We start from the raw sequence: 19,804 nt of genomic DNA, 5'->3' as shown, positions 1-19,804 counted from the left end.
GAAGAGGTGCTCAGCGAAGGAGTGGATGAGTTTGCTGGGAACTCTCTCCTCCCTCGAGCAGTTTGTCTCACTTGGGAGACTCCATCTAAGGCCTCTACAGCACTTTCTTTCGAAAACGTGGAACAGAAAGACACAGGAAGACTTCTTTTCCTTCCCCATTCCAGCAGAAGTCAAGGATCTTCTGAAGTGGTGGATGGATCCAGCCTTGTTGGGGGAAGGGATCTCCTTACACAAGAAGAACCCAGACCTAGTGTTGTTTTCAGACGCATCAGAGTCAGGTTGAGGGGCAACACTAGGAAGCAAGGAGGTCTCAGGCTCTTGGGAAGGAAATCAGTTGGAATGGCACATCAACAACAAGGAGCTGATGGCCATTTTTCTGGGGCTAAAGGCCTTCAAAGACTCGGTGTCTGGGAAGATTGTGGAGGTCAACTCAGACAACACCACAGCTCTTGCGTACATCAGAAAACAAGGGGGGACTCACTCTCTGTCCCTGTTCGAAACAGCAAGGGAGCTCCTTCTTTGGGCAAAGGAGAACAAGGTAGATCTGCTGATGAGGTTTGTACAGAGACAGAGGAATATGAGGGCGGACATGCTCAGCAGGAAAGGGCAGGTCCTTCCCACAGAATGGACCCTCAACCAACAGGTCTGTCAGAGTCTCTGGAGGCTGTGGGGGAGATCCCTAATAGACCTTTTTGCCTCCAACTTGAGCAAGAGGATCCCCATCTATTGCTCCCTGGTTCCGGACAAGCAGGCTATAGCAGTGGACGCCTTTTTGATGGATTGGACGGGGATGGGCACATATGCCTTTCCCCCGTTCAAGATCATCAACCTGGTAGTCAGGAAATTCGCCCTCCTCGATTCGGGACGAATGATCCTGGTAGCTCCTTTCTGGCCAACGAGGGAATGGTTCACGGAGGTGGTGGACATGTTGATGGACTTTCCAAGAAGCCTTCCTGCAAGTCCAAAGCTGCTCAGACAACCCCACTTCGAGAGGTATCATCAAAACCCCCTCGCTCTCAATCTGACTGCTTTCAGACTATCGAGAAGCTCGTCAGAACGAGAGGATTTTCAGCGCAAGCTGCGAAAGCTATCGCCAGAGCGAGGAGGGTCTCTTCACAGAGAGTCTACCAGTCCAAGTGGGAGACTTCTAGAGCTTGGTGTAGGAAGCACAAGGTTTCCTAATCCACTACCTCTGTGAGCCAGATTGCTGATTTTTTGTTGTACCTTAGGCAGGATGCTAAGCTGGCTGTGTCCACAATCAAAGGGTACAAAAGCATGCTCGCTTCAGTCTATCGGCATAGAGGCTTGGACTTGTCTCACGATAAGGACTTACATGACCTCTTAACCCTGGATAGGTACGGTGGGTCGTTTGCGACCCCGAGCGTCAAAAAAAAACAGGTTTTTCTCACGTGACTCACCCCTGTGACTGAATTTGTGGGTGATCGACCTGCAGGAGGTGTCTCCCCTACACGCTCTAGTAGTGTCCAGATGTGCATTTCTGTAGCTGTACTCCTTCCCCGATTTCTGAGACGCGTCGGGGTCGTTCGCGTCCGAGTTTACCCTTCTGAGGTAGTTTGCATAATTATCAAAGTTATTACGTATTATGAAATTGTCGTAGAATGGTGCAACTTGTATAGGTTATCAGTTGTGGAAAGTCTTGGTGGATTGTTTGGCTACCATATGCATGTTTTTTTTTTTAGTTAAAATGTCGTTCATCACCACGAGGACCATTTTACCGCGAGTGCCCCTTTTTCATTTTTTTTCATTTTTTTGCCAAGTCATTTTTCCGTAAGATATTGCCAAATAGTGTCGTAAAACTTTTGCTTGTTTAGTATTGGAAAGTGTGTCTAGATGATCTGGCTACCTATGCATGACTTTGTTTTTGTCAGATACGACGTAGTTATTGGTATATTGGGTATTTAACTGCGGTTACCAATTTCTGTTTTTTTTTCAATATTTGTAAAAATTACTACGTAGTAAGGAATTGCCGTATATTATTCATTTTTTTTTCATGTTTATGTGTTAGAAAGTGTGCCTTGATGGTTGGGCTAACACGTGCATGTCTTTTTTTTTATCTGAGATGTCGTATATTAGAATGTCGGGCATTTTACCGCGAGTGTCCCTTTTTAATTTTTTTTAATTTTTTTGCCAAGTCATTTTTCCGTAAGATATTGCGAAATAGTGTCGTAAAACTTTTGCTTTTTTAATGTTGGAAAGTGTGTCTAGATGATCTGGCTACCCATGCGTGATTTTGTTTTTGTCAGATACGACGTAGTTATTGGTATATTGGGTATTTAACTGCGGTTGCCAATTTCTGTTTTTTTTCAATATTTGTAAAAATTTACTACGTAGTAAGGAATTGCCGTATATTATTGATTTTTTTTTCATGTTTGTGTGTTAGAAAGTGTGCCTTGATGGTTGGGCTAACACGTGCATGTCTTTTTTTTTTATCTGAGATGCCGTATATTAGAATGTTGGGCATTTTTCCGCGAGTGCCCCTTTTTATTTGTTTTGCATTTTTTTGCTTAGTCATGTTACCGTAAGGAATTGGCAAGTAGTGTCGCAAAACTTATATTTTTATAGTGTTGGAAAGTGTTTCTAGATGATCTGGCTACCCATGCCTATTTTTTTTTTAGCCAGATATGGCGTATATATAAGTATGTGTTCGATTTTCCTGTGATTGCCATTTTTTCGTTTTTTCCCATTTCTTTCAAAATTACTACGTACTAAGGAACTATCACAGAGTAATATTTCATTTATATGTTTATTTGTCGGAAAATATGCCTTGATGGTTTGCCTAGCACGTGGCTGAAATTTTTTTTTCTGAAATGCCGTATATTAGAATGGCCATTTTTCCACGAGTGCCCCTTTTTATTTGTTTTGCATTTTTTTGCTTAGTCATGTTACCGTAAGGAATTGGCAAGTAGTGTCGCAAAACTTATATTTTTATAGTGTTGGAAAGTGTTTCTCGATGATCTGGCTACCCATGCCTATCTTTTTTTTAGCCAGATATGGCGTATATATAGGTATGTGTTCGATTTTCCGGTGATTGCCATTTTTTCGTTTTTTCCCAATTCTTTCAAAATTACTACGTACTAAGGAACTATCAGAGTAATGATTCCTCTAGATGTTTATTTGTCGGAAAATTTTGTTTATTTTTTTTTGATTGAATATCATCAAATTTTTTTAGCTAAAATATTGTTTTACATTTTTTTTTTTCGATTTTATTTCCCTTCAAAAAACATTTTTTGGGTCAGAATTTTAATTTTATAGTCGTAAAATAATCGACAATTATCCAGCAACCCACCATACAATTTTTATGCATATCCAATAATAATTAGATTAGTAAATAACACCTTGAAATTGACATACCCTTCCTACATTTCAAGTGGCAGATTAGGGAGTCTGAGTCAGTGTGGTTGGCGGCCATTTTGTGGACATATCCGAAGCGTAAGCTGCCCTATCTATATATATTCTTGTTCCCTATAGAATTTGTGATATTTTTGTATATTTTTACCTGCATAAATATCATATTATATATTAAATATATGTATTTTTTTACGAAATTTCCAAGTACTCAAAAAATTACCTTTAGATATGGCCCCTGATATAAATGTAATTTACAAAATAATGAAGATTTTTTTACATATTTCTATTTTAGGATAACATATGTTTATTCCCTAAAAAAATTAGCCACTTCCTATTTCATTTGGGTACCCAAAAAAATTCATGAAATTTGGACAATTTTTTTTGGCCAAAAAAAGTTACCCTTTTTTTCTCATTTCAGATCTTCACCTCCATGGGTCTGACTTCATCCAAAATACATCAAGATGTGTCCTAAACATTCAAGAATCAATTCCTAAAAGGATTTGTGTATATATGTATAAACTTTTTTTTTATGAATTTTTATGTCAGGTCTTTTTTTTTTTCTACTTAATTTTTTAAAATATTCATAATAAATAGTTTTTCTGCAGATGAGTAGTATTTATCTTTACAGTTGTTTTAAGCATTCATTGAAGTTTTTTTTGGCAAAAGAAAAAAGGAGGTTACTGCAAAAACTGATTTTTCAAGAATTTTTTTTGGCGTCGGGGTCGTTCGCGTCCGAGTATACCCTTAAAGGGGTGTCCGAGGACCGTACCTATCCAGGGTTAAAGTCTTTTGAGACAACCAAACAGATCCAGTTAAAGCCCCCTCCTTGGAACCATGATGTGGTTCTTAAATTTCTGTGCACCAAGAGATTTGAGCCCATCTCACAAGCTCCTCTTAGGGAGGTTACGAAGAAAACAATCTTCCTTTTGGCCTTAGCAACAGCTAAAAGGGTCAGTGAAGTCCATGCAATTGAAAAGCAGTTAGGCTTCAATCTTAATGGGGCAGTTTGTGCCTTAAGAATAGATTTCCTCGCCAAGAACGAGAACCCTTCAAAGCCCTGGCCAAGGACCTTTGAGGTTCCTAACTTGACTAACCTAGTAGGTCAAGAACAAGAGAGGCTCCTGTGTCCAGTCCGAGCCCTCAAGGCCTACTTGTCTCACACTAAAAATGTGAGAGGCTCTTCTAGCTCATTGTGGTGTTCGGTGAAAGATCCTCGGAAGCCCCTTTCCTTTCTAAGAACACTTTGTCTTTTTTCCCGAGGGAAGTTATAAGAGAAGCGCATCTCTTGTGTGAGGAGGAACACTTCGGCCTTTTAAAAGTGCAGGCTCACGAAGTGAGAGCCATTGCGACCTCGCTTGCTTACCGCAAAAAACATGTCGGTCAGACAAATTATGGATGCGACGTTCTGGAGGAGCAACTCTGTGTTCGCCTCTCATTACCTCAGAGAGGTGAGAGTGGATTATGAGAAATGCTATACCTTGGGCCCACACGTAGCTACGGCTTCTGTATTAGGCAAAGGAGTTACTACCTCCCCTCAACCTTAGTTTTGTATGCCTGTGTGTGGGTTGGTGTTTTTAATGGTTGTCTGAGGACATCGACTTGGGTACAGTCACCTCAGTCTAGTTAGATAATTGATATCTAATTTGTAAAGGTTAGGTGGTTGGTTTTGGTAAGGTTGCAGTTTTTAATATATTGGCAATAGGTAGTCCTGAAGTCTAGTCAGATTGTTGGTCTCACCCCGTTGACAGACTCGATTGAGTGTTTTCAGCACTGCAGGTCACATCCTGGCCGACACTCCTAAGGGAAAGCAACTCAAGAGGCAGGAACCTTTGAAGTCAGCTACCTTAGCAGGTAAGGAATCAAGGTGTTTTTTATCCTACAACTTTTTTGGTTGTTTCCCCAACGATGTTTACTGTCTATCACCCTTTCTAAGTGTGTTAATCAGCTATATACATATATAACTGCCAGGTAAGTTCTATTCATAAAAATGGAGTTATGATAAAACAAAGTTTTATGAATACTTACCTGGCAGTTATATATATTCTAAGGCCCACCCACCTCCCCTCAGGAGACAGGTCGGGCATAGATGAACTGAAGAATAGAAAACGGGAATGATTCCTTGTACCACCCTGTAAGGGTTGTTAACCACCTAACCGCCCAACCACCACAAGGCGGTTGCCGCGTTTTGAAAAATTCTGTCGAAAGTAGAGACATTAGCTACTGTATATATATATAAAACTGCCAGGTAAGTATTCATAAAACTTTGTTTTATCATAAAAACTCCATATTGGTATATTAAGGTTTATTATTAAAACACACTTAATTAAATTATTCTATTTTATTTCAGTTCCTTAACTATATGTGTATTTCCAAGCTTATGGGACCAATTCTCTGTTACTATTTCACGGAGCGACACAGGTTGAGCTCAGAAAAGGGATTTTGACAAAGGAAAAATCTGAACCCACCCCCTTTTTCCTCACCCTAGGCTGGCCCAAGCTTGGGGTGCTATTAGGAATGATGGGAGAAGCGTGGGTGGTGGTAGTGGGGGGGGGGGGGGGGGGCAGTAGCCGTAGTAGCGGGCAGTAGTCTGATATAAAACGGCACCTCATAGTATCGGGGGATATTGAGGAAGGAGAAGACTAATTGGTAAGGGACCTCTGGTAGTGGTTTTAACACGCCCCAGTTACTATTCCGACACTCTATAAGGGTGAGCGAGCTGGGTATATTCCTGGCGTTCCATGCAACTTTTTCTCTGGTATATCTAGCAGTATTTATACCTTAGAAATGGTGCTATAAGGAGCATTTCACTGGGGGACACAGGTCCCTTGCCCAGAAATATATTTTTCCTTCGTCAAAATCCCTTTATTAACTATTCCCAGTTACTTTAAAAATAACTAAACTTGCTTACTATATAGCTTTCTCTGCTAATTACCCCCACCCCACATCCCAAGGGAGTACTACTCACTCAAGGTGAGGGTATCAGGAGGCGCCACATCCCACTTTGTTGCTTAGTACAATCTTACAAGGGCTATCTTTTCCCTATACTTAGATAGGATTCTTTTGCTTTTAGGCATGATAAGGATACCACTACAGTTCACTAGCACTATAAATAGCAAGAAAAAAGTAACCACACCAAGAGCAAAAGGCTCAATAATTCTTTTCACTAGTGGTTTCTGGTATTCACTTATACGAGAGAAAGTGTTGAGCTACCAAACATATTTATAATGTGATATTTCTCCATTTTCTATAAGAATAGCGTACGTATCATAGGTCACCGTGAGTTTGAGGAAATGGTATCGTATTATTAGGATGACTCGTGTAGTGCCATATACCTTGTGCAAAAATAGCAATAACTCAGTTAATTATGCCATAATTTATTAAGATACTTTCTCATGGGACTCTAGTTGTGGTGCAGTTCACTGCCAAAGATTCAATATTTTCTATATCACAAAGTATATCCATGAAAATTAACACAGGATGGTCCCCATAATATTTATTGGTATCTAAGAGTTCGCAAATTTATTTGTTCTTTCCTTAGTCTTACCGTGCAATAGTTTTTTAGTATCTGTCTTTTTCCTTATGACTGGGTTGGCTGATTGAACAACAAAGGTTGGATTATGAGCACCAGGGAATAGTTGCTTATTAAACTGAAATATCACTAAGACTTTAGAGGGTAGTGATTCATTGTGTGTTTCATTTTTACTGTACTGAGATGTTTGTGTTCCTATTCTTGTAGTGATTAATGTACCACTCCTGGTCCTTATACATTAGATCCTAGGACTTTGAATGGTGAAGGTAGGGTCAGGTACAGTACATATAGCCTGGTTACATATAGTACCAACTTAAATCGTAGCTACCATCCTAGATTTTAAGTGTCTACCTATAGGTACTTTGTGATCTTATACACAATCAACCTATTGATACTTCACAGCAAATTTATAGTTTCAAATTGTGCAATTGGTGGTCTAGACCCATTTTGTTCTACTTTCAGCTTGGAAAATATTGTATGAGGACAAGGGTTCCGCTGTTGATGCTGTTGAAAAAGGATGTACAGTTTGTGAACAACTTCAGTGTGATGGTTCTGTAGGATTTGGAGGAAGTCCTGATGAAAATGGGGAAACAACTCTTGATGCCATGATTATGGATGGGTAAGGAAGAGATATCTGCAATATTACCTTTTCTGTATGGAGTTATAAAATTCTCAAAGCTGTTCTTGCGCAACATACAAACCCTCGTCCTTTAATTAGGGAAATTACTTCAACACAGGCTAGAATCTGTCGTTTGAAATGGATAACTGGAAAAAGTGCAGGGCAAAGCCACGCCTCTCCCTCTCAGTGGGTTCTCTATTCTTTTTTGCTTTGACTGCTGTAGTGTATGGATATACTGTAGCACTAGGCAAAACTGTTGATAATTTTCTTCTTCAATGTGATTGTTTGTAAAATCATAAAATGGAAACGAGAACTTTGTGTTCGTAATGGGTAAGGGCAGACACTGCAACTGCATGGCAAAGGTAGCTGTATCTGTACTCCCTCTGTGCTTCATGTTGGGGTTGTCTTGTGCTGAGTGTCAATCATGGCTTCCGGTGCAGTGGCAGGCATATGCCTTGAAGGGGAAGAAATGAGCTAAGTGCTTGTCGGAATCAGACTTGGCAGCGCCTAAGAAGACACCAGTGAAGAATTAGTCCCAGGGGTTAGAAGAGCGCGGTTTGACATTGCCATCCTTTTCAGGCTTTTTTGGTGCGCTGGGAACCCATGGTTTGTTTCTACACAAATCCTTTACTCAAAAGAATAGATAGTAGTGAAACTGGAATACGGCAGACAAAATTATAAAGAGGTGTAAACAATCAACAGAGGTAATCGCCCATCTCCCAGGCTCACTGACAACTAACTGTCTTGGATTTTAGTCGACAGTTAGAAAGTTGCTGGCTGGAGTTTCGGCATACTCAATTTTGTTTTCTTTCTTTTCCAACTTGTTCATGGATTGTGTTTTGAAGGGCTTTCAGATAATTTTCAGCGCCTTCTCATGTGCTTGAAGTGTTTCTTCCCCTGGGTTCCTGTAGAGTCTTCGACTGCATTCAAGAGCTTTTTGGAAGAGTGTGTATTTATAGCCTTTTAGTTTCGTTCCTGCCTGGCATTCAGGGGACTGAACTTCAATTCTTATGAGGTTGTTATCCTTGGAGAAGCAGTCTTTATTACCCTTGGAGTCATCCTTGAGGTGGTTTAACCATGACCTCTTACTTAACACTTGTCTGGACAATCCTCGAGTTAAGGAGGCCTTCCCATTTGGGAGTCTTTATTTTAGTTCAAGTAGGAGCCTGTAGTACTTTAAGGAAGATGTTCCCATGGAGGAACCCCCCCCCCCCCCCCCCCGGCTGCAGCAGGAGAAGCCCTCCTCTGGAGGCAATGGCTCTTTGTGTTTTCTTGTTCTTCCCTTGCCTGTCCAGGGACTAGTCTCCCCTCCAGAAGATCTTCCTTTTGTGAGGTGCTGCTGGCAGCTGCGGGTATCTTCAGCTTCAATCCCATGGCCTTGCCCCTTCCAGAGATCTATTCCAGAGCATGTTTACCCAGGGCCTTGCCAATATGGCGATCTCATCCAGAGCACTAGCATTTTGCAGCAAGCTCCAAGGGTCTTCAACCTTTCAAGTTCCTCCCTCTACGGAGGCGGATCTTAGACGCCCCAGTTTGCCGGCATCTTTGGTGTAATCTCTAGCCTTACTTTGGAGGGGAAGTCTTCTTCCAGGCACCCTTCCGTAGGCAAGCGTCGTTCAGTTGCTGCATTGCCAAACAAATGGAACTAATAGATCTTCCTATAGATGCTTCCCTTCTTCGGACTCCTTCAGTTCCTGCCTCTCCAGTCTGCATGGGAACTTCATAGTCCCTCTTCCAGCCACCTTTCCTTTGGAGGTTTTGGAGGGGATGTTCTCCCGGGCTCTTCCTTGAGGGAAGCATCCTTCAGTTCCTGCTTTTCCAGATGGATGGTCTTGTGCATGACTTGTACCATGGTTAAAAGAGTTGTCCTTCAGAGTCTCTCTTTAAAAAGCATGCTCGCAAGGTTATTAATCAATTTTGGCCATCCAATCTCGGAGATGTTTTGTATACGCGCCCAGTAGGCAGTCTGCTTTTTTCAGGAGATGACTCGCCAGGATTCTCTTCTAATGCTTCATCCAGGAGTTTCGCCTGCAGAGGATTCTTCTCTTCAGGCCTCTCTTCTACTAGAAACTCTTTCTCCGACGAGCCTCGCCTGATGCTCATGTCAGCGTTTCGAGACATGCCTTCCCTATGAGCGCAACTCCTAAGCAGTCTGTTCCCACATGTTCTGCCTTAAGTTTGCCTACTCTTCTAGCATGTCCTCTAGTTTAGTCTCTTTTATTGATGCATCCTAAGACAAGACGTGCTCCTTCTAGGGCTCTGACCCCCAGATTAAGCTTATGTCTACCAAGACATATGCATCATCAAGCGCATATCCTTTAAACACATCTCTTAGAGACACTATCCCGGATTCTTCACTACAAGCATGTTTACCAGATACTCTTTATACCGAAGCACCATACTGGATATGCATGCTCTCCTTCCGAGGCATCCTTCCTTAGCATTCCTTTCAGACAAACAAAGCAGGTTTTGCGTCTACTATGAAGGCATCATTGTCTTCGAGATGCGGAAGAGGGAGATACGGTCAACATTTCTCAAAGTTCTGTGCTGTATCAGAAAGCTTTACGGCCTAGAAGGAGCCTTGTCTTTCCCGTGAAGGACAGGAAGGAAGCCATCAAACTTCCCTGTGTACAAGTCTAGAAGCACAACACCCAGACTTAAGCCCCCTTGGTCAGCTGTAGAGAAGGGGGAGTCTCAGGTCTCTGGAAATGAGAACTTGAAAGCTTGGATCCTCTTGCTTAATTCGTATAGCTTTTAAGAAGCAGAGAAAATATCAAACATAGGAGGCTTTCCCTTACCCTCATCCACTAGATCGTAGAATTGCAACCTGTATACCGACAGTACTTCTTTCAGCAGTTCCAGTTTCTACTCAGCAGCTGAAGCATCTGGTATGGATGACACGGCCATGGCTGCCATATGAGCTGCCTCTTGGATCAACCACTAGTTGGGTAGAGTACTTAGCCGACACATTAAGCTTGACTGACCCTAGTGGTAGTCGGAAAGGTGTTACAATTCAAGATCCTTTGCTTCGGCTTGTCATCAGCACCTAAATTTTTACAAAGGATCTTCGAGCTGGTATCCTTGTGGGTGTATTCCAAATACAAGTGGGTGGATTCCAATGAATTTCACCTGCTCCGCTGTCTAGACGACTGGCTGGTTCTAACGGAGTTGGAGGACAACCTTCTCCTCGTAGACAGAGTTCGCTCATTGCCAAGACCTGGGGATCGTGATTCATCAAAGAAATGCTGTCCTAATTCTCACTCATTGACTAGTGTATCTGGGAATGGATATAGATACAGTGCAAGGGAAACTATACCCATCCCAGGAAAGGATTTCTCATGTGCAAGAGGTACCTCTCCCCTTCCTCCAGCAGGCCAGTGGCAGAAGCTCCTGGGACAATTAACATGATATAACAGTTATTCCCCAGAGGCAGATCATGTCTTGCATCTTTGCAGTGGGGAATAAAGGCTCTTGGTCACAGCATCTGGACATTCCGCTCTATCTAGTATGGATAGGGGAGGAGTTCAGAAAGGACCTTTGATGGTGGGTAGAAGAGACTAACCTCCTGATAAGGGGACCCCCATTCTCAGAGGCTCCACCAGAATTCATCCTCTAAGTAGATGTATCCAGAGAACTTGGTCAGCATATGGTGTACATTCTAGAAATAAGAGCTGCTACTTTAGTTTTGCCCTTGTCAGAAAGGGCACTCTGTGGTGTTGATTAATGACAACACTACCGGGGTGTCCTACATAAACAAGCAAGGAGGTACTATGTCTCTGCAAATGTTCCAGCTAGCAGTAAGGACCCTTTGAGTGGGCAGATCTCAACTTGATTACATGTCAGCTTGTTTCATCTTGGGCAACAGGAATGTAGTAGTTGTCAAGTAGAGTAGGAAGATGCAAATAGTTAGGTCAGGATGGTCCTTATGCTCTCAGATAGCATTGGATATCCTAACCACACTCAGACAGTGGATCTGTTCATGACCTCTCTAAACCATAAGCTCCTGATTTATTGCTTTCCAGTTCCAGACCTGAGAGTAGGGTTTGAGGACGTACTCCAGCATCTGTGGAATACATATAAAAAAATAATCCTTAATCAAGTTGGAGCAACGCCAAACCTAATAATGACTCCTACTACTACTACTGAAGTGGCCGTAGAGGGAGTTGTACCCGGACCTGCTGTTCCTCCTAACAAAAACCTTGAGAGAGAATTGCCTGCTCTCCCAGACCTTTTATGCCAGTCACATGACACGGTGCAGCGGGATCCCTTCAACTTCCACACATAGAGGTTATCCAGCATGTCCTCACAGAGAAAGGCAGATCCTTGTCTGCAGTGTGATTAGTGTCTTGGGAGAGGTGTCTATCTTCTCGGAACCTCTTCTGTTAATCGCTGATTTTTTGTTCGTCCTCTGCAAGGATAGAGATTGCTCCATTTCAGTGTTAAAAGGCTTTCGCTCGGCCTTGAGCTAAGCCTTTAGACTAAAGGGGGAAGAAATTTCTTCATAAGAAATTTAATTGCTTAAAATGTTTTGAGCTGATCTGTCCTTCAGTTCAGGTGAGTACATTATCACAGAATAATGTTAAGATATTACATTTCTGGAAGAGGGCACCCTGTTGAGGCAAGCTTCAAAGACAGGGACCTTACCCTGAAAACGGTAGTCTTGTCTGATTTAGCTTCGGCTAAACAAGTCGGCGAGTTCTATGGTCTCTTATTTAACATCACCCAATCAAGGGGTTGGAAGCAGGTCTTGCTCTCCTTCGTCTTAACTAGTTAGCTAAAGTGCAAATCCTTTGTGGCCTGATTCCAGGGTTTTTGGGGATATAACCAATGGTCCTTTGCGAGTACTGAGATCCTATCTCAAGCGGACGAAGACCGTTAGACCTCGCCTGCAACATCTCTTTGAGAGCATGGGAAGATCAAAGAAGTTATCCAAGAACACAATCTCGTTCTGGCCGAGAAAGGTTACCTACCGAACGTTCACTTCCTCTTTCACGGAAGGTAAACGTAAAAGCTCACGATATAAGAGGTATTAGTACCTCTTTAGCATTTAAGACAAATTTCTCTGTGATGCAGGTTCTTCAGTCAAGTGTTGGAATCATCAGATAATGCTCACTGTTCACCACCTGTGTGATGTAAACAGTCCCTCTTGGCTACTGGGGTAGTTGGGGACTCAAGCCCAGCCCCATAGTCTGTGACACAGGGTCATGTTCCCCAGACCAGTGGGACCGAAACACAGGGCATTGGCTCCCTCCCAAGGATGGTTCAGAACAATCATGTTCATGGAAAGAGAGTGGATTTACAGCCAACTCAACCAAAAACTGGATATTAAGTCCATACTCCACAATGAGTTTCTTGCTTCACAATAACAATCCTGAAAGAAAAGGAAAATTAAGTTTGCTTGAGGGAGCATCAGTACGTCTTACTCGATGCGGCCTAAAAGTTAAGTGGTGAGACTTCACTCCCACCTGTTGCTTAACTGCTCATTAAACAATTCAATGGCTATTTAGCTTTCGTGCTGAAAACATATTCCCTACATAAATGACGATGGTTTGTATCTGCATAGGAACAGTAATTTTTTTTAAACCATAGAAAAATCTTAAGATTTGCATTGAGAATTGAATACATACTCTTTTGTACAATGTTTTTATCTTATATAGAACTGGGATATATTAAAGCTATAATTATGTTACAGACAAACACATGATGTTGGGGCTGTCGGTGCACTTCGTAGAGTCAAGTCCGCCATCTCTGTAGCTCGTATGGTTATGAAACACACTACTCATACTCTTCTTGTTGGTGACCAAGCCACTGAGTTTGCAATCATGATGGGCTTTAAGGAAGAGAGTCTCGTAACAGATCACTCAAAACAGATGCATGAAGATTGGATTAATAATTCCTGTCAACCAAATTACAGAAAAAATGTGGTACCTGACCCAGCAACTTCCTGTGGCCCTTATGCTCCGGCAGATGTATCTACTAAAGCAAAGAAGTGGCATGTTGCCAAAGAAGGCAAGAATTTCAATCTTGCTAATCATGACACAATTGGAATGGTCGCAATTGACTTCGAAGGTCATATTGCTTGTGGAACATCAACAAATGGTGCAAAATATAAGGTTCCTGGTAGAGTGGGTGACTCTCCAGTTCCTGGGAGTGGATCATATGTTGATCGACATATTGGAGGCGCTGCTGCTACTGGAGATGGCGATGTGATGATGCGCTTCATGCCGGCACTTATTGCTGTTGAAGGTATGCGAAATGGCCTTTCTCCCATGAAAGCTGCCGAAATGTCTGTTCTTCGTATTGCTACATACTATCCAAATTTCATGGGGGCAGTCGTTGCTGTGAATCTTGATGGGGAGCATGGTGCTGCTTGCCATGGGATTGATGAATTCCCCTATTCTATTGCTAATCCAGCTTTGCAACCAGTAACAGTTGTGACTGTGGCTTGCATATCATGATGTCATTTGAAAACATTAGTGTTGTTTTATCTTGTGATTGCCTGCATGGAGTGTCTTAAAGTATATGTACTCATAGCTTTGTGAATTTTGAAATGCATCACTGGTACCTAAGAAGAATTCCAACTCCATAATGGCATAATAAATACACTATACAGTATTTTCAAATTTTCCAATAAGTGATTCATTGCTATAATATAGGTATTAAGAGGTGAATCAGTTGAAATGCTGAAATTTATATACAGTGCAATGTTTGATAGTTATATTTGATCAACATTTCATTTCATATTTGACCTATGGTTCATTTTTACTAAAGTCCAGTGCAATATATGCTTGTGATCATTCAAAAATATATATATTTTGTATAATACAGTGGTTGTACTAGCAAAGATTGTTATTATTTGTTACAGGTTTATCTAGAATTTCTTAGAAATGTTGTGAGGCATGAAATGTTGAAACAACAATAGATGTCTACTTGGAACTTATTAAAAGTTTTTATATTTGTTTTGAGATATTACTAAACATTCTCTGTATATGTAAAAGTATTTTTATCATAGTAATTATTGTTGAGTATTTCTTAATTTAAAGACATTTAATGTTTTCCAATATAGTAAAGTGTATATCTTATGTTGATATTATTATGATATAGTAAAGTGTATATCTTATGTTGATATTATTATGATATTACATGTAAATATGACAAATTTCTAAGTAATTTGTATTTGTTCCAACACGGAGTACTTAACTCAAACTACTTTCTTAGGAGTATCTGGGATCTCCTCCCATCCGACCAGAGTTTTGTATCGTTAGTTTACCCAATTCCCGTTTTCTATGAGGGGTAACCTCAGGCGGAGGGATACGTGCCCTGAGGCCAACCCCGGGTCAGAGAGCATGCTAGCTCAGGTCTCGACTTCCAGTAAGTTCTCTTACTGGATCCCTGGGAGGAGTTCTCATTGGTGGGTTCGCCTGGAAAGGCTTAGGGATCCTGGACCCCTCTAGATGTTTCCCTTCCGCCACAATGCGCGCTGTTATGCGCTTGCGGGGAGGGGAATGAGGTGATGGCGACCTTGCCGTGCGTAGCTCAGCAGTGCTGCTCGTGGGCGCGCGTCACAATAAGGGCGCGTAGGGCGCATGCGCGTATCCTCGTGGATGCGTGCAGGCAATGGGGCGTGCTGGCGCGATGGCGAGTGCTGGCGCGATGGCGAGAGCTGGCGCGATGGCGAGTGCTGGCGCGATGGCGAGAGCTGGCGCGATGGCGAGTGCTGGCGCGCGGGAGAAGTCAACCTAGTTGACTTCTCAATAGCGCCCAGATCAGAAGATCGTGGGCGCGCAGGAGAGATGACTGCTGGGCATGGGCGCTGGCGCGCGGGAGAGCGCTGACGCGCAGGTGAGGAATGGCACGCAGCTGGGCCGTGTCTGCTCAGGCAAAGCCTGGCATGCAGGAGAACGTGGGCGCGTATGCTCATGATTGCGAACATAGCAAGTAGAAGAGCTGGGCTCCTGATGGGATGTATGCGCGCGTTGTCGCATACGCCCTTGATGCCCTGTATTAGGGTTAGTTGACGAGGCCTGACGAGCGTGGAAGTCAGGTTTCGTTGACGCGTAGCGTGCATCTGCATCCAAGAAGGCCGTCGGCAGGTCTGTCGGGTGGAAGGTCGACGTGTCCTTTGAAAGAACGATCTTCCACCGAAGGGGATCGCGAACGATCCGCAGAAAGGTCCAGGACCAAGACAGGAACCGTCTGTGATCGATGACGAGGCTCCTCTGCGGGGGACTGCAACGAAGATGTAGAAGCAAAGAGGCACCTCCTCACCACAGGTGAAGGAAAGCCTCTCTGGCGAAGAGGAAGGCGAGCCTTGCGACAGATGCGCCCTCTGGGGGCCGTTGGATCAGCAAGCTGACCTTCTGCTGTCCTCCGAAGAGGAGTCTCTGTAAGTGAAACAGCAGCAGGAGAGACTGTTGGACTTAGTTTCTCCCTCGTTGGTTGACCAGGACCGGGAGAAACTAAGCCGTCAGCTACCGTAGGGTTTGAAGAGGCAGAGGTGATGGGTGATACCGCATTGGATACCTCTAACACCACAATGTCGACAATCGACAGAGGATCAACCTCTGTCGGAGGCGGCGATTGCTTGACAGCGGCACCCAATCGGATGTAGTCAAGTAAGACCTCCTTGGAGGGCGAACCCTCGAACCCCAAGGAGGACCAAAGCTGAAAAAGAGGGATTAGTGACAAATCCTCCCCTGTGGGGAGAAGTTGAGCTACTTCGCTAGGGGAAGCAACGCCATCTCTCGAACCCTGAGTTTGGTAAACAGTACAACGGCCTACGCTACGACTCGACAGTCTCTCGAAAGAGACCGATCGAGTGGGAGCTTCGGAGGAGGTTTGAGCAACGGAAGAAGAGGCCTTGGGTTTTTCTCCTTTCAAAGAAACCTTCGAAGGAGAAATATCCCGTTTGGACTTCTTCCGTCGCCGCGAAAACCTCTCCCACTGGGAGGTAGACCACTCACTATACCTGTTATTGCTATCACACCGTTGGCCCCTACAGGAAAGACAAAGGGCGTGAGGATTGGTCTCGACCGCCGACATGAATGTTCCACAGGGGCGGTCGGGAAATCCAGGGCAGGTACGCATAATAACAGAGGCCAACTTCACACACAAACTGTAAAAGGAAAAGCAAAAAAAAGCATCAATGGCGGCAAGGATGAAAGCGGACACGTCCGACTACCATCCAAGCCGAGAGCAAAGTGAGCTCAAGCACAGGTTTGTGTGAGGGGGGGTGGGGGGGGTAGCAAGCTACCCTCCCCTACCCCCGCTAACTAGCGGTGTGGGTAGTAAACCCTCGTTAAATTTTAATGGCTCGTCATTTCAGCTACCCCGAAAGTAATACCCCTGTTAAATAGCGTGGTTTGTATTCCAGTTACGAAACAAACCTTAATTGGTTTTACTTTATATTAGTGATGCAATGGACCCCAACCTCGGGTCTATAGTTGCACCTCTATGCTCCACTAGCCTTGTATCCCAGGTCTCTTTTCAAGGTAGTCACTGTTCCCTTGATGGCAGCAATCTGCACTGCATTTATGCTTGGGAAACTTGATATTGCATGAAGGTATTGTCTAAGGTTTTTCTTCACAAGTCCTGTTGCCTCCACCACCACAGGTATTATTCCTATTTCTTTCAGTTCCCATGTATTTTTCAGGTCATTCTTTAGTTCTTTGTATTTTGTTATTTTCTGCCTCTTAGCTCTATTGAGGTCAAAATCACTGGGTACCGTCACATCTATAATCTTTGCTGCTTTTTCTTCCTTATTCCAGATCACAATATCAGGTTTTATAACACCTTCTTCTATATATCTTCTTGTTGGATTTATCTTATAAAAGATGGTAATGGTCCTTTTGGAGGTAGCTGGATCTGGTTCATGCTCCCATGCCTTCTTTTTCATTTCAATTTTTTAATCTACTTATTTCCCAATGTATATATTTACAGATCTTATTGTGGCGATCTGTGTAGTGACCATCTGCAAGTAGGGTCTGGCAGGCTGAAACCAGATGACCAACACACTCAACTGCTGCAGAATCCTGATATGCCCGCTATTTTCTTGAAGCCGTTTGTTTGTTTGGAGGCTTTGGTCTTGTGCTCCTATTATCATCCTTTCTCCATCAAAACCTAAATTTCCGTTCCTTATCCATCTGAGTGACTCCTCTTTGTCTATGTAATCTTTTTCCTGTTCTTCTTGGAATCTTCTTGCTCTTCCATGGTGTTTCCACCTTTCCATTCTAAGTTTTTCCTCTCTAGAACTGAATTTCTGCCTTGTCTTCCTGGCTATCATTGTTGCTGGAGTCTGTTCAGTGCCCTTTGTTTCTTCTATTAATTCTTCTGCGCAGTTCTTAGCCTGCTTTGTTATTGATGTTAGTTGGCTCAGGGCTTCATTATGATGTTGGGCAACCTATTTGATGTTTTCATCCTCAGAGCTTTTTAAGTATTGCCCTATACCTACCATTGCTGCAATGTAGGTTTGATTGATTTTGATTAAGAATAGTCCACCTTCTCTGCGTGGGAGTTATAGTCTGTCTATACACTGGTTTCTATATGTGACTTTATGCAAGATGAGAATCTTAATGGTCTTAACATCTATCTCATCTTGTGGCCAGTCTACAATACCAAAACCATAGGTCACCACTGGTATCGCTAGCTGGTCGTTCTTCAGTTCTTGATATTTTGTTATTTTCTGCCTCTCAGCTCTATTGAGGCCAAAATCACTGTGTTACATCTATAATCTTTGCTGTTTTTTCTTCTTTATTCCAGATCATAATATCAGGTCTTATAGCACCTCCTATATATCTTCCTGTTGGGATTATCTTAACATAAAAGATGGCAATGCATCTGTTGGAGGTAACTGGATCTGGTTCATGCTCCCATACCTTATCTTTTACTTCAATTTTGTAATCTTTACATATTTTCCAATGTACATATTCACAGATCTTATTGCAGCGAGCTGTTTAGTGACCATCTGCAAGTAGTATGAGATGTGATTGGAAAGGTTATTCTTCTGGGAAAAGGATTTCCAGCATTCACTACAATTGAATATTTCTCTTCGGACTGAATTTTTGCATGGGTTTTAACACTGCTCTCCCGACAATTGCTTTTGCTAGATTGAGCTTGGATACCTGTCCCTATAATTATTTTTTCTTCCTTCTTTACTTCCTTTTTGCAAAATAGTGAATCCTTCGCATTCATCCCAGAATTGATCGTGTATGAAAATTTTACCTTGTCTTCAATAGACTCATACAGTACGCAAATCTGAAAATATAGAAAAGAATTAGTGTAACAAGCTTTGAATATATAGAAATAAAATTTATGCCCCAAAACAGAAGAATATCCTTTGTAACAATCTACAAACCTCCTAAAACAAACACTAGTATCTTTTTTGAAGAATTTGGTGCTCTCATCAAGATGATTATCATGGAGAAAAACGAATTGGTTATCTGTAGAGACTTCAATTTTTGGATGGATGACGCATCAAATCCTGACGCTTTGGCATTTAGTGAATTACTAAAATCATATCGACTAGTGACTAATGTCGACTGTACAACTACTTTAACTGGGCATACGTTAGATTTAGTACTAAGTGATGACATGAATAATACAGTATCTGATATAAAAGTTGAAGAGAAATGTACTATCTCCCCAATACACAAACTTATTACGTTTAGTCTACCTCTACAGAAACATGCATTAGTAAAGAAAATAAACTTTAGACATAAATCAACTTTTTCTCCTACCGTATTTATTGAAGAAGTTACAAAGAAAATAAATGATGCTATCAACATTCCCTGTGATCATGATGACCAACGTCTGTTAGGAACTAAGTGTGCCAAGTGTCTTACGATCACTTTATCATTAATAAAGTGAGTAAAAGTAAATATGATACCATGTGCCCACCGATGGAAAAGACTACTGTATAACCATAAAAGACCAATCTCCTTGGTTTGATGGAGAGACTGGAAAAAAAAAAAAAAGACGGAAAGAAGACATAAAGAAAGAAAGTGGAATAGGTTAAAAACTAAAAGTACTTGTGTTGAATACAAAACTGCTGCATGTCAATATAACTACCTACTAAGAAGGAAAAAATGTTGAATACTATAAGAGAAAGATCCTCGAAGCAGCAACAAACATAAATAAGTTATATCGTCTCCTGAATGGTATAGTGGGAAATGTAAAAGAAAAGAAGCTACCTGATGGATACAGTGACCAGGAACCAGCAAATAATTTTCTAGTATTCTTTAAAATCAAAATTGAAAATATAACCAGGTCATTTGTAAATACTCAACATC

General features: G+C 42.2%; 3 protein-coding genes across 9 annotated transcripts in view; 2 read left to right on the top strand and 1 right to left on the bottom strand.

The window, feature by feature from the left end:
* LOC137654517 (N(4)-(Beta-N-acetylglucosaminyl)-L-asparaginase-like) overlaps positions 1-14,477 on the top strand; it is a 61,929-nt gene extending 47,452 nt beyond the window's left edge. For all 5 annotated transcript variants that reach the window (XM_068388217.1, XM_068388218.1, XM_068388215.1 and 2 more), the window contains 2 exons: positions 7,361-7,517; positions 13,210-14,477. In XM_068388217.1, the coding sequence (XP_068244318.1) occupies positions 7,361-7,517; positions 13,210-13,975 (923 nt within the window). In that variant the 3' untranslated portion in view covers positions 13,976-14,477. The remainder of the gene's footprint in view (positions 1-7,360; positions 7,518-13,209) is intronic.
* The window catches only part of msps (msps cytoskeleton-associated protein 5), a 374,587-nt gene that overhangs the window by 223,258 nt on the left and 131,525 nt on the right, over positions 1-19,804 (top strand). The gene's annotated exons all lie outside the window — the stretch shown is intronic.
* LOC137653904 (uncharacterized) lies at positions 16,969-17,412 on the bottom strand. The gene has a single exon (XM_068387532.1). The coding sequence runs from the start codon at positions 17,410-17,412 to the stop codon at positions 16,969-16,971; it is 444 nt and encodes a 147-aa protein (XP_068243633.1).

This window comes from Palaemon carinicauda, chromosome 15 (genome assembly GCF_036898095.1).
Source record: "Palaemon carinicauda isolate YSFRI2023 chromosome 15, ASM3689809v2, whole genome shotgun sequence".
NCBI lineage: Eukaryota > Metazoa > Arthropoda > Malacostraca > Decapoda > Palaemonidae > Palaemon > Palaemon carinicauda.
The sequence above is the reverse complement of the archived record's forward strand: the minus strand, read 5'-3'. Positions and strand labels throughout refer to the sequence as shown.

What these genes read in the sequence shown, in the direction of transcription:
- LOC137653904 (XM_068387532.1), bottom strand. Translation starts at nt 17,412, where the DNA reads ATGAAAAAGAAGGCATGGGAGCATGAACCAGATCCAGCTACCTCCAAA.